The following is a 14,350-nucleotide window of genomic DNA, read 5'->3' on the forward strand; positions in this document are numbered from 1 at the left end:
ATGCAAGTACGAAGGGTTGATCTACTAAATCATAGGTAAAAAATAATGATATTACGAAAATTTACCTTTCATTTTCATTAAGAATTAAAAAAGAACATTAATTTTATACAAACGTTCATGTTTAAAATATTGCATAAAAATAAAAAAAAGGAATTAGTTTATTTATGAATTATAATACTAGTATAGTATTATACAAATATATTAATATGAAAGTTATTATTTTAATTTGTTACTACGAAATTTGTAATACAATTAATTAATTAATTATTTATCTCAATACAAGCTTAGAAAACAGTATGCAAGAATGAAGAGATACAATTCTTAATATAGTTATCTGTAAAGTTAATTATAATCTGCTGTTCACTTAAAATTTATATACATATTTAATATTCGTACGACGAGGCATTGTTGCCTCAAAGCAGTCGTTTGAATTTATAGTCATATGAGCAATTATATTTTGAAGACACGCACTTCTAAACAGTATTTAATGTAACATCAAAAAAAGTAGATACGTATGCCCTTATCAAAATATAGAATAAAAAAGAACAAAAATATAAAACGCAATAAATTGCGAATGTTTTAAATGTTTTTCTGAACAAATAATTTTAAATACATTATTTATTATCTATTAATACTGTTAAAGAGAAGAAGCTAGAAATAGAATAGACAAGTGCTTAATCAATTTATTTTTAAATATGTATGAATAATATTATGGGTCTGTCAAACTAGATATAATAGCTCATTTGTGCCAGAATCATCTGCAATTCAAAGGTTAAATTACCTTCCAGATTATTTACGTTTAGATGCTCATTAGATTCAAAAAAATAAAATATAAAGTTTATATTTAACAATAATAATACACGTAAATAAACAACTGTATTTTTATTTTATGATGTAAGATTAAACAATATTAATTAATAGTAAAGAATAATTGTAAATTAAATCATGTTTTATATTTTTTTATCGCGCTTTCTTAGAATATTTGTAGCATTTTACGGAAGGAATGCAATACAGGAAGTGTCTAATAAAGTTTTAACTCCGCCAAATGGAAGATTAACCATGTATTCTCTTGTTGTCAATAATCGACTAGGCCGCTAAAAGAGTAAAAAAATTTAAAAAGATGGTGATAGACTTACTTAAGTTTAAATAAAATATAATGTAACAATCATTTGTATTTTTACCGACTACTTCTTGGACTTAAAGAACGAATTGGTGAATCTCTGTATCTTCTACGAGATTCGGTTCTAAACTTTTCTCTATCGTCACGTCTATCTCTCTCTCTATCTCTTTCTCGTTCACGATCATTTTCGAAATCCCTCATATCTCTTTCTTTTCTTTCTCGACGCACGATTCGTGGACTACGTCCAGGACTTGGTGTACGTGATGCAGAGGAATGTGAATCAGAACTATGACCTTCATAACGATGTCTTCGTTCTCTTTGCCTACAAATTATTAATTTTATAATAATATTATAATTATACAGAGATATACAATAAAAAGTTAAGATTATGTTGATCTATTAAAATGTATGTAACAAGAATGATACAGCGTACTTTCTACGTAATTTTAAGGACATTTCCCGAATTTCATCTTCTCGATCCTGTCTTTGCTGCTCCATTTTTTCAATCCTAAGCTGTTCGGCCTTTTTATCAGCTTTATCTGATAAATATAATCATAATATTATAAGAATGTATTGAATTGTTTAGACAAATTATACTCACATTGCTTATTTAATAAAGCTTGCATTTTCTTCTTAAGCCGTTCCTGGGGTGTGATTTTCAGTGACTGAAAAATGTAACTCTTAAAAGTCTGTTACCAAGTATCATAATTTCTATTTTTAATACATGTAGTGGAACATAAAATCGAGATTTTAATACAAATTTTAGTGCATTTGATTATATCACTTGTTAAATTTTTAATTTAAGTTATTTTAAAATATATTGGGTAAATGCAAAAGTTCTATCCATTTTTGTATTGCTTAGTTTTTTAGAACAATATGTACATAAACGATTAAAAATCAACATACAAACCAAAGACAGAAAAATGGCTGCATTTCATTTGTTTGGTACATTCATAATATCAACATATTATTTGATAAGATGCATAGATATTGCATTTTGTATAAATTCATCAAACGTAACAATGTGTAGAAAAACAAACTGTCATACATATTTATGTTGTTTATAGAGAAAGTGAAGAGTGCTACAGATAAAAGAATCGATATTGATGTTGGTTTGTAATATTTTACAATGATAATACATTCATTGAAGATCAATGTAGTTATGATCAAGTGCAATCTATGTATCAATTAAAGTAGTAATCTATGTAGGATAATTACAAAGACTAAATACTATACCATGCAATTTAAAGTAACTCAATATAATTATTATACTGTTAAGATAACTTTCTTATAACAAAAGAATCTCTAAACAAATAGAGGTTAAAGTGCAGTAATAACTTATTAAATTGAAAAGAGTTTAATTCGTTAATATCTTCAAATAAAAAATACACAATCATTTTTAAGAATTTCTGAATATAATAAAAAAAATACTTGTATGCATTGTAGTATTTCTTAATACGACAAAAAATGTATTTGCACTGACATGTTAAGTATTTAATTAGACAGAACTTTTGCATTCACTTCATTAAGTTAAGATACAATATGTATGTTTAGAGAAATTTGTTAAGTATAAATACTATACAGTATGAAAATTGAAAAATATGGATATGTTTGTTTTAGTGGTTATTTTTGAATATCATTTTATATTTAATATAATAAAACCTTTCTGTGCTTTTCAAATACACTGTATGATAAAATTTATATTAAAATTTCAGAAAATTTATTATGTTGCCACGTATATACTATCAATATATCCTAATATGTCTTAATATATAAGAGTACTTCATTGTAGGATTTATTCTATAATGAGGTACGCTTTTATATCAATATTTCTACAAAACAAATAAATTGTACCACAAAAAATTTGATGTTTTCATTCTGATAATGTTGGTAATAAAAACAAAAGAAATTTAAAAAATAAATATTTAAAAGGTTCATTCTATATAGCCATAACAACATTTACTTATGTTGTTATAACTATTACAATGAAAATTGAGATTACAATAAAAATTGTTAAGAAAATGTGAATAATTATATTGTATTATAATATGCAAAAATTCAAATTCTTCGTGGCTTTCTATTGTCAAACACGTGAAAAGAAATTAAAATGAAACAATGAAATGTAAAGAATATAATGGAAGCGCCTTATATTGTCCAACAGAATGAAAACAAGTAGCACTTGCTGAAGTTCTTCGTCGAGAGGGTAGTTTATAGAGAGTATATACTGTCTTTTATTCTCTGTGCTTTAAGTGACTAAGTAAGCGTTATGGTTCTTACTGACTTTGTGTCCGCCACCAGAATTTGTACTTAACCCTGCTTTTGGCTTGTTCCTGAAATATTGCAAATAGTTAAAAATATTTGTGAGACTGATTTACAGAGTGTTTGGGAACAGATATCTGAAATTTTAAAGAATGATTTTACATGCTAAAATAAGACGGTAACCCAGAATGATGAAATTGTGTTTGAAGCTTTGTGTTCATGTTATTAATTGCTGAAAATACTCATAAAAGATATTATCAGAAATAAGATTTATATAATAATCGGTAGGTAGACGTCAGCTGATTTATAGTAAGGGCAATGCTGTAGTCATATAAAAGCCCCACATACATCATAATATTATACATTTGGTGTGTTTAAAAAATTCGGGTACTTTTGCTAAAGAATACGTTAAAAGCAATATAAACAAAATGATAATCAAAGTATATGATCTATTATTCGGCTACATGTATATCACATTTTATACCGATTGGTTGCGTAGTTACCGAATAAACAATGGTAAAATATACGTAGAGATTTTTTACCTCGGTGATCTATAATATATGAGCGAAAACATATATAAAGTTGGATATGCTTCAAAAGGCTTTCGGTGATACATGCATGATTTATTTAAAAATTGATGAGTGATAAAGCAGGTTCAAAAAATGGTCTAACTTTCTTTGAAAATGATCCCTGGCAGGAAAGTCTGCTTATTATGTGTGTGCATATTTTCAATAATTAACTTGGACATCAAAGCTTAAACACAATTTCGTCAGTTATTTTGGTATGTAAATTCGTCTCTTACAGTGTCGGACAACTGTTGCCGAACCCACTGTATGTGTCTCCAATATTGTATGATATATGTATTTTAATTAGTGTCCAATAAATAAAGTATTTTTTCTGGATTCACAATATTCACTGGACGATCCTTGCATATTTTCGAGCCTCAAACACGAATTTAGAAGTAGAATTGCTCTCTAATCTTCAATTTTTTAAAAATATAATTTGCGATTAAAGAAAAAAAATATTTAAGGAAAAACTAGGATATTATATAAAAAATAAATATGCTTGAAAGTACAATTTAATTTTAAAATATAAAATAGTTTCCTACATATATTGCTGTGTATTTTTAATAAATTTTGTATCTTTGAATATCTGTAAGTAGATATAGTATAATAGGAGTAATAGTATAATTATTTCCAGTTATTTACTGTAAAAATGAGTTTATACGTGTATTTTTTTACACATTATTTTTGCATATTTAAGGTAAATATTTTTTCTGGCACAAATTTACTACACAGAACCTGAATTTTATATACATTTTTTAAGAAGAAATTGCCCTGAAAATGTGAATGGTTTAATTTGGACAAGTTGAGAAAATATCAATCTTATTATCGCGATTTTATTATCTATATAATATCATATGTTCTTATAAAAATTCATATATTTAAAAAACTAAGGATAATTTAATAATTCTGCTTTTGCTTTAAAACGAAAAAATCTGCAAGGAGTCATACCACGTGAACATTGAAAATCAAAATTCGTATTGAACAATGTTACTAGAAAACTTACATGCTCGTGGTGTTAATAACCGTTGGTTTTGGTGCTGCTATAGAGATTTTTTCTTCACTATCCGACAATTCTAACTCTAAGCTTGACGACTTTCCTCGTCGGCCATAATATCTAATATCACCATGAAAATGAAAATTATAGAAGAAATTATGTATTAATGGAATATGTATTGTACCTTGGCAGTGCTGGCACTTTATTTTCAATGCTTCGAGATCGTTTGCATCTGGATTGACTTCTGGATCTTGATCTAGATCTAGATTGAGATTTAGTTCTGGATCGAGATTTAGATACTGACTTCGATGGTGAGTAATGTCTTCGACGATAACTATCTCTTGAGTGGCTTCTGTTGTGCGACTTAGATCTTGATTGTGATCGTACTCTTGATCTTGATCTTGATTTTGATTTTGATCTGGATACACTGCTTGAGGATAAACTCCTAGACCTTTTTGGACGTGAACGAGATCTAGATCTTGTTTTTGATCTCGAAATAGTACGTGAACGAGATCTACTAAAACTTCGGCATCGAGACCTAGATTTACTTCGAGTTCGTGATCTTCTCGAACGACTTCGTGTTCGAGATCTTGTAACTTTTCGGTGTCTCGATCGTGTTCTTCTTGATCTGAAAATCATCTATCAATTGATGACGTACTAACAAGATAAAGGCAAGGCCTTTGAGTTATCGATTTTGTTGAAACTTTGCACACTTGTAGATTTAGTTATCCGGTTTATAAATATATAACCTTATAAAGGCAGAAACGCAATAATTTTTTAGATATTACGATTTCATTATTACGTAAAAATATAATTTTAATTTTTCATCTATCAAGCATCATTGTGGCGTGATGGTAACGTAAGAGAGACTACCTGGTAGATTTAAGTTTGATCCCTGGTAACTGTATAATTTTGTTTACCTTTAATATAGATAAATTTGGATACTTAAATTTATATATGAAAATGTTAATTATATTGAAATAAAATACCTTTATTTATAACATAAGAAACAGAAAATAGTGCTTATTATTATACATAAAAATTCAAGATTTACTGTACTTTTTATCATTGTGTTAAAAAATTATCTATCTAGTTGTATTCAAAGCTGTTATTCGATACATACAATGTAGACTTTCCAGTCTGCATTCTTTCAGCTATTGTAGATGGAGAATTTCACCCGCTTATCAATACCAAATTTTTATATTTTTATATTTTATTTAAGAGATGGTAAGCGTTTGTATATGTAAATTTCATTATTCAAATTGATGTATATTAAAGGGGGGAAAAAGTTATACTATTACCAGAAATTGAACTTGAATCTATCAGGTAGGACTCTCTTACATTATCATAATGCTGCAGTGCTAATTACTAGATAAAAAATTAAAATTAAATTTTTACATAGTAATGAAACTTTAATCATCAATATCTAAAAAATTAACGAGTTTCTGCCTCCATAATGTTATATATTTATAAACCGGATAACTAAATCTACAAGTGTGCAAAGTTTCAACAAAATCAGTAACCCAATGGCCTTGCCCTCTCCCTGTAGGTATAAATATAGAATATGATTAAATTTACCTCATTCTTGATGTACTACGCTTTCTGTCGCGGTTCCTGTAGGATTTAGATTTATTAATAGATCGAGAGCAACTTCTTGATCTTGATTTTGAAAGTTTTCTGTTAATTGTTCTTTCGTTAAGCGTTGGACTATCTGATCTTCTGCGTCTAAGATGGGAGTAATTGACTTTTCTTGAACTAGAAGAAGTAACGTGAGATGAACTTCCATGAGTTTCTTCTTCACCACCAAAACTTGTAATGTAAGTAATTTGTCCAGTATTTACAGGTGATATTGATCTTGAACGAGACTTAGATGAAGATTTTCTATAAGGATTGTACTCAGGACTCTCTCTTGCTGCATAACTAATGAAGAAATTAGATGTAAAATATTATAAGTATAATTATAATTATAAAATATTATAAGTATAATTATTTAAAAAATTTATTTTTAATCACATTAAATATTACAGATTTTAAAAACAAATTTATTTCTAATGCCTAAATAATTACCTGGGAGGACTCATAACTCTACCAATCATTTTTTTCTCCCTAAATGCACGTCTTTCTCTGCGCGATCTTCTACCCTGTACAATATAAAATACATTTGTATGTATTATAATGCAATAATATAATTACTAGTATTTTTTCTACCTTTATTATGTAATAAAGTTATTACGAAAATTTAAAAAAGTAAATAAAGATAATTTACCGAGTACATAGCTTTTTCTTCTTCCTGTTTTCGTGCTTGTCTTATTGTTTCAGCTTCTTCAAAATCTTGTGTTAAGAAACTAAAATAATCAGCTCCTAAAAGTCCATATTTTTGAGCTACTAAATTCATTTCATGTGCTTGTGATGGTTCTATCTGAGATACATCTACACAAATATCTGAAAGGATTAAAATATGTAATCCATGATATCTTATGCATAAAGTTGTATCATTTATGTAGAGAATATAATTTATACCCAAATCAATATCACTATCTTCATCATCCGCTTTTTCATCGGATATAACACTATCTAATGATTTTGCTGTTTCAGGTATTGGTTCTTCTGTTTCATAATTGTACCCAATGGCTACATTATTACATGATTTCTTTTTATCTCTCGCAGAATCTAATTTTGTGGATGAACCAAACTGTTCTTCCAAATGTATTTGATGTAGAAATTTTTCTTCCGTTACTGTATTAAAAATGATTATTTACCAAGCACTTTAAAAAATACAATATAAGTAATAAAACAAAAACAATTTATTACCTCCTAAAAATTCATTTTGAACGATTATACGATAGCGTTCATAATTGATATGTCTATCTTCACTAGTAAGAGCAATATCTACATCAATAGAATCTGGTGCTTCTGGTATCCAATCAAGATGAGCACGAACATCAAAACGGTCAATAAGATTGTCTTCATTTCCTTGCCATGGCATCCTATTCACACAATAAAATAATATTTAATTATACTTTATTGTGAAACAATAACTTCGAAATACAGTAGTCCCTCAACTATCAGACCCTCGATTATTAAATCTCTGGATTATCCAACAACCTAAATCTAAAAGTAATGTTCTAAAACATTAATATGTTGTTATGTCGTCATTTTCCTATTCATGTTTCTACACAAAATGTAGCTTGATAAATATTCATGAAATTTGTTATTTAAATGTACATTAACTAAGGCATGTAGTATATCCTAAAAATGGTAAGTATTATACTGACAAATGTATTTATATGTACTTAGCAGTTATTCTAAGGAAACAGATGCCCTGATTTTCCTACACCCTTGATTATTCAACTAATCTTTTGCCCCTATTAGATCAGATAATGAAGGATATTAAATGCAACTATTGTATTATGTTATTTTAAGATAATATATTTGAGAACATTAATTTTTTGCAATTTTTTTCTACATTCTACTATTTATATATTTTTTTTACACAAAGTGTACATTGTCATTATTTACATGAAATTTCATCCACTATGATAATGAAACAAAAGAAAGTTATTAATGAAAATAAATGTACAATGTATAATATAGCAGTAGATCAATATTAACTATTTTATGATTTACAGAATGTAGAATAAGTAACTAAATAATTTAAGTGCATTTGCAGTATAATATATATGCAATTGTATATTATAAAAGAAAATATGAATGAAAATTTCAAATGCTTACTTTAGTACTATATTTGTATTTTATAGTAATTTTATAAGAATATAATAAGAGTAGATGATTTTAATTGAATTTTATAACAAGAAAAGCTGTAAAAATAAAATTACTTTACCTAAATGCTATTAATACTAATAATTATTAGTAACTCACCTATAAAAATAAAATTCTTATTTATGTTTGATGAATGACTGAGAATACTACTTTTATATTTTTGTAGTTTTGAAATTTACTTTAGAAAAAGTTTAACTTTGTAAGAAAAAGTTTACATTCATTAAATATATAGTGTTATATAGTATGTGTTATATGTATATATAGTTTTTTTTATTAATGTTTCATTAGTTTGTATGCTTATACTTTGCTAATTAATAGTATGTTATAATATAATATTATACACATGAAGAAAAGATTACATTTTAAAAAGATTATTAATATTTGTAGACAAATATTTGATTAGTTTTAATGTTACAGCAAATTATTTAAAGAAAAACTTACTTGAATAAAGAAGCAAATGATATATGTTATACACTCTTTTTTCAAAATCAAATTTGAACAATATTTCTATAGTTATTTTTTTTTCTTATATAACATATCAATAATGAAAGACATATGAAATAATAAATATGTCAATCAATCAAGATGAATATACAATAAAATCAAGAATACATTCGTTAAATGTTACTTATCCCAATGGTTTCTTTATGAATGTCAATAAAAACCCTACTGTGTACTATATTGTCATAGTATCAACTATTCTATCTACGGGTTCCCATTTAAAAAATGTTACAAATAAAATTTACTCTTTTATTATAGAAATATCTTATAATAAACACGGATCTTGTCTAGGTAGAGGTTCCTGAAAATCATTCACTTATAATATAATGGTCTTTCATTGAACATCTAAAATATGTTTTTTATCTTATATACACAACACTATTTTAGCCATCAATAAATTAGCTTATTGTATTCCTGGATAATGGTTCTATCTCCTCAAAAGTTACCCTGGTAGTTTATTGGAATACATCAGTGATTCAAGCCTTCAAATGTAATAGCTTTGTATCGATAATCAACTTTATGTTTTATAAAGCCTCAACATTCCTGATAATATGACACCTTATATTATGGATAGACATCAATAAATTACTGGAACAATGTTCAAAGAGATAGATTTATTATTTAGAGACAGAATAAACTAATGCATGTGATGTACAAAGTCGTTCTTTCAAGTATGTAAAATAAAAAAAGCATTTTCTAGATATTCAGCAAAGGAAGATTCGAAGCAACTATGAATAAATTGAACTTAAATGACTAATATATGACAGGTTAATGAATTTGTCTCTGACCACATATTTAGCTAATTGAAAATATTGAGTTGTCTGGAAAGTTTGTGCCAATTTTTAAGAAAAATTCAAAAGCATCACATTTACATTTCTGAATACATTTATTGAATTATATAGTTGCCATTTTGTTCTACAACCTTTCTCCATCTTTCACGCAACTTGAAGATTCCATCCTTCCAGAGGCTCTCAGGTTTTTCAATGAAAACTTTTCAATGTGATTTTTTATTTTGACTAAAGAGGTAGTTTTTATCATTAATGGAAATTTTTAAAGTTCGAAATAAGTGAAAATTTGAGAGTGCAATATCTGGTGAATGCACCAGGTGAGGAAGTACGTCCCAACCAAACTCTAACTTTTGTCGAGTAGTCCAAGATAAATGAGACCACACATTGTCCTGATAAACACGATGTCCATCCGATTCACTAATTTTGGACATTTTTCTTCAATTGCTGCCTTTAATTCGTCTAATTGCAAGTAATACTTTTCCAAATTTATTGTCTGATTGTTTAATAGAAACTCATAATATAGGATTCCTTTCAAGTCCTACTAGACACGAACCATGACGTTCTTTGGGTAAAGACCAGCTTCTAAGATTATTAAAGGTGTTTCATTTTGCTTTCCCCAGAATTTTTTCCACTCAACAATATTATAAATAATTCATTTTTCATCTCTCATTAGTACTTGCTTCAAAAAAATTGTCTCCCTGTTGCGTTTATGAAGCGAGTGGCAAATGATGGAAATGTGGTCCATCAACCTTTTTTCTGTTAAATTGTTGGGAACCCATACCTCAAAACGGTTTACATATCCAAGCTTCATAAAATGCTCGCAGATAGTGCATTTTGATATTTTTAACATTTCTACCAATTCACATGTCATATAGCATAGATTACTTTTGATTAATGATTTGATCTGATCTTCATCAGTAGTGGCGTCATTTTGAAATTTCTCATGCCTAAACAAGACTTGTGGTCATCATAAGATATTCCTCTCAAAATAGAGTAAGTTCTATTTGAATTCTTTTTTTTAATTACATAGAGTTTAAAAGATAATTGCACATATGAATTAAAATAGAACACCTTGTACAAGTGTAATATCAATATTTCTGAAAACTAAAAGTTTATGGTAGTACTATTTATTATAAATTTTAGAATTTTAGGAGCTTTTCTGACTCTCTCCATTATTATAGTAGATACGTAATATATGTTTGAACCATAAAAACATAATACAGGGTATACAGAAGCATAAAAAAGTATGAGTACTAACCATTGACAACATAGGTATATGATACTCATTTTGAATATTTTTTATAGTATGTGTATACTAATAAAATCAATTTGCTTTAAAAATATAATCAGACCACTAATTTTATTTTCCGATTGTAAAAATGTAATATTTTATTGGTTTTATGGTTTCAGAAATGTTTACATTGAACTGTTTGTTTTCTTCAAAGAAATATTTACTAATTATGGAAACCACCACTTAAAAGTGGTGCAAATACTGCTAAAAATAAACAAGAACAATTTAAAAAATTTTGAAGAGTTGGAACTTGAAAAAAATTAACGATCATAATACGTGTCTCTATCATTCAAATAATACTTTCCTAAATAATTTGTCACATTACTAAAACTGATGCTCATTAATTTTTGCTATTTCTAAAAGAACGTTACCAACGTCCATATCAACCAAGACTTCTTTTTCTTCTGGCAGATGTCTTGGTTAGTGCAGAAGCTGGTGGCTTTCTCTTGAAAATGATAAGAATTAATGAATTTCATTTACTCATTATGTTATTAGTAGCTTGAGATTTTTAATAATATTATAGAAATACATTACAGTATATTATAAGTATTACAATATTCTATTTTAAAATATCAAGTTTTTATCAAATGTGTTCGAATACTAAATAGCAGAATTTAGTCATTTTTTATATAAGATAGTTTATTTCATATAACTAATATCGTTTGTTTATATATATATAAAAGTAAAAATAAACACAATTACATGTATTTTTATGATTTTAATATGTATCAACATTCTTATGCTCTATTCATGAAAGAGAGTAAAATGTAATTTAGAATTTTCATTTATTTACACATGAAGTAAATTGATTTATTATTTTAATATATTTAAGTGAAAAATAAAAATTTTAATTTACAAACAGTAATATTAACATTAACATTCTATTAAATACATTTTAACTCACATATTTGCAGGACTATCACCAGCTGTAGCTATCGCTGGATCTAAATGTATTTTGCAAGGCCTGCCATGAAGCTGCAGGAATTGGGTAGGGTCTGATTTCTAAAAAAAATATTATGTATATGTATATAGCAAATGAATATATATGATTTTATATAAGATACATTTATTCATACTAATAAATTTATTATGAATACAATGTCAGACAAAATAATAGATTAATTTACACCTAATCTAATGCAATTTATGTTTTCCACGTTTTATTACCTTCAAATAAATGTTACTGAATATGTGATTTATAAAAAGAGTTAAAGATTAAGATTTTGAGGTTACTAAGCAAAAGAAAGGTACGTTACATTTCACTTCATATTAGAAAAATATTAACATTAACTTTGTAATTGTAATATAAATAATATATAAATATTGTTTTATTTGATTGCTTACAATTTTTTCATAATAATCTCGGCGACGTTCGGCTCGACGACGATAATCTACTAACATTCCACGAATTTTCTTTTCCTGTTTTCGCGCTTCATGCCACATTCTACCACCTGTTTTTTTTACGGAAAAGCTCATTTTACATGTCAAATGATTTGCAGATCACTAATTTAGCAAGGAACTTCCATGTAGTTAACAATTCTACATAAAAAAACCAAAAAATTGTTAATTAATAGACTTTTCTTCCATGAGGTAGACATATTGCATTTTATCATAAGCGTGACCCCGTTGTAACTAGAAAATTCAATTCCATGACACGATACTGTATTTAACTTAAAGTACTACATGATGTTGCAATATCACGTGACTACAACAGAATCTTATTGGTCCTCACGTCTTTAACTAAGAGAGGACCGATTTAATCTAATAACGCGAATAATTTACGATACTCATGAAGGGGCTTAAGCAAATAATTAGTAGAGTCTTTAAGAGTGTATAAATTTAGATATTACGTTTAGATATTAAATTTAGAGACTTTATACATTACATATTTTAAAATCGTTGTAATCGTAGTAGCTTCGATGTAAAACTGCATTTACACGGCACCCAATTTCGGTAGCTATAACATTGGTGTTATAATCTGGTGTAGATTGAATTGTGTAAACATAGTCAATGACTACAGGTTTATCGTTTAAAAAGAAAATCACCAGCGCCGATACCAACAAATCCTTCTGTACGATAAGTGTCTTAATTCCGACATTGGTGACTTTCTCCTAGAAGGATAGGAAGCAGAAGAAATTCACCATTTTGACCTAAAGGTGAAAGTCACTCTAGAATGATTTCAGGTTAACATTTTTCCTTTCCTTTCTATATGTAGCTTTCGCGTACATTAGAAGTATAGATACGTAGCATTATGAGTAGAATTACTATTAGTACTAATCTAGAAAAGCTGCCCGACCATGGACTTGAAGGACCCTATATGATGCCATGGGTGTGTCCCAAAGTAGGAGTGCCTAGCGTTAACATCAGTGAATTTTTATGCATTGTCAAGAGTTCTTGAATTCAGAGTTTGGAACATTAGAAGCAATTAAGAATATATTCAAAGTGTTAATCAAATACATGTTAAATTGTATTAATTTTTTCATTATTAGAAATTTATCGAATTAGTGATAGTATTTGAACAGGAACGAAATCATTCTGTTCCTTAATAGCTATCATTTGATTAAAAAGCTACGCCAATGACGCAATATTTTCGCTCACTCGGTCTCGCTACGAGCGGCAACGAATTACGGGTTGAGCATCGATGTAAACAACTTGTGCCTTCTTTTCACATACGAATAATAGCTGACCAGAAACTGATTAATCTTTGTCTGAAACATTTTTGTATTAGATTATTAGAAGTGCCTGAAAAATCGTGGCGACAGTTATGTGCCGCACATTGTATATAACTTCTTTTAAAATAAATGAAAATTCAGTTTTATTTATTTCTAAATTAAATTTTTATTAAATTATTTTTGTTCTTGAAAAGAATTTTATTTATTTCTACTGGTAATTATATAATCAATGCTTTCCTAGTATATTGTAAAAAACGAGGAAAAATTATTGCCCTGTATTAGATATACATAACTATTGTATAATAGTGATACGTTGCATCTACATATGTCAATGGGGCTCTGCCTGCCGCTTGTTTCTTATTATCTCTCTTTATCTCGT

The 14,350-nt window shown here is 27.5% G+C and overlaps 1 protein-coding gene across 2 annotated transcripts; it reads right to left on the reverse strand.

Moving 5' to 3' along the window:
• Window positions 1-867: 867 nt before the first annotated feature.
• LOC143151372 (CLK4-associating serine/arginine rich protein) lies at window positions 868-12,919 on the reverse strand. Of its 2 annotated transcripts, XM_076320444.1 has the most exons (14): window positions 12,644-12,919; window positions 12,204-12,301; window positions 7,751-7,926; window positions 7,460-7,675; window positions 7,206-7,381; window positions 7,007-7,080; window positions 6,518-6,859; window positions 5,124-5,567; window positions 4,949-5,059; window positions 3,402-3,450; window positions 1,722-1,785; window positions 1,554-1,659; window positions 1,182-1,442; window positions 868-1,094 (listed from the first exon to the last, which is right to left on the reverse strand). In XM_076320444.1, the coding sequence occupies exons 1-14, from the start codon at window positions 12,773-12,775 to the stop codon at window positions 1,076-1,078; spliced, it is 2,268 nt and encodes a 755-aa protein (XP_076176559.1). In that variant the 5' UTR covers window positions 12,776-12,919; the 3' UTR covers window positions 868-1,075. The 2 variants fall into 2 exon arrangements, with proteins under 2 accessions (XP_076176559.1, XP_076176560.1); XM_076320445.1 differs by lacking the exons at window positions 868-1,094; window positions 1,182-1,442 and having other exon boundaries at window positions 3,398-3,450.
• Between the last annotated feature and the right edge of the window lie 1,431 nt (window positions 12,920-14,350).

The sequence above is a fragment of the Ptiloglossa arizonensis genome, chromosome 9 (assembly GCF_051014685.1).
Source record: "Ptiloglossa arizonensis isolate GNS036 chromosome 9, iyPtiAriz1_principal, whole genome shotgun sequence".
In the NCBI taxonomy this organism is placed as follows: domain Eukaryota; kingdom Metazoa; phylum Arthropoda; class Insecta; order Hymenoptera; family Colletidae; genus Ptiloglossa; species Ptiloglossa arizonensis.

Excerpts from the sequence above, each read along its gene's own strand:
- LOC143151372 (XM_076320444.1), bottom strand. The coding sequence starts at position 12,775 with ATGAGCTTTTCCGTAAAAAAAACAGGTGGTAGAATGTGGCATGAAGCG. Across the intron at positions 7,081-7,205 it reads AAGAAAAAGCTATGTACTCG|GGTAGAAGATCGCGCAGAGA; the intron begins GTAAATTATCTT and ends TATATTGTACAG. Across the intron at positions 1,786-3,401 it reads ATTCTGGTGGCGGACACAAA|TCACTGAAAATCACACCCCA; the intron begins GTCAGTAAGAAC and ends TACATTTTTCAG.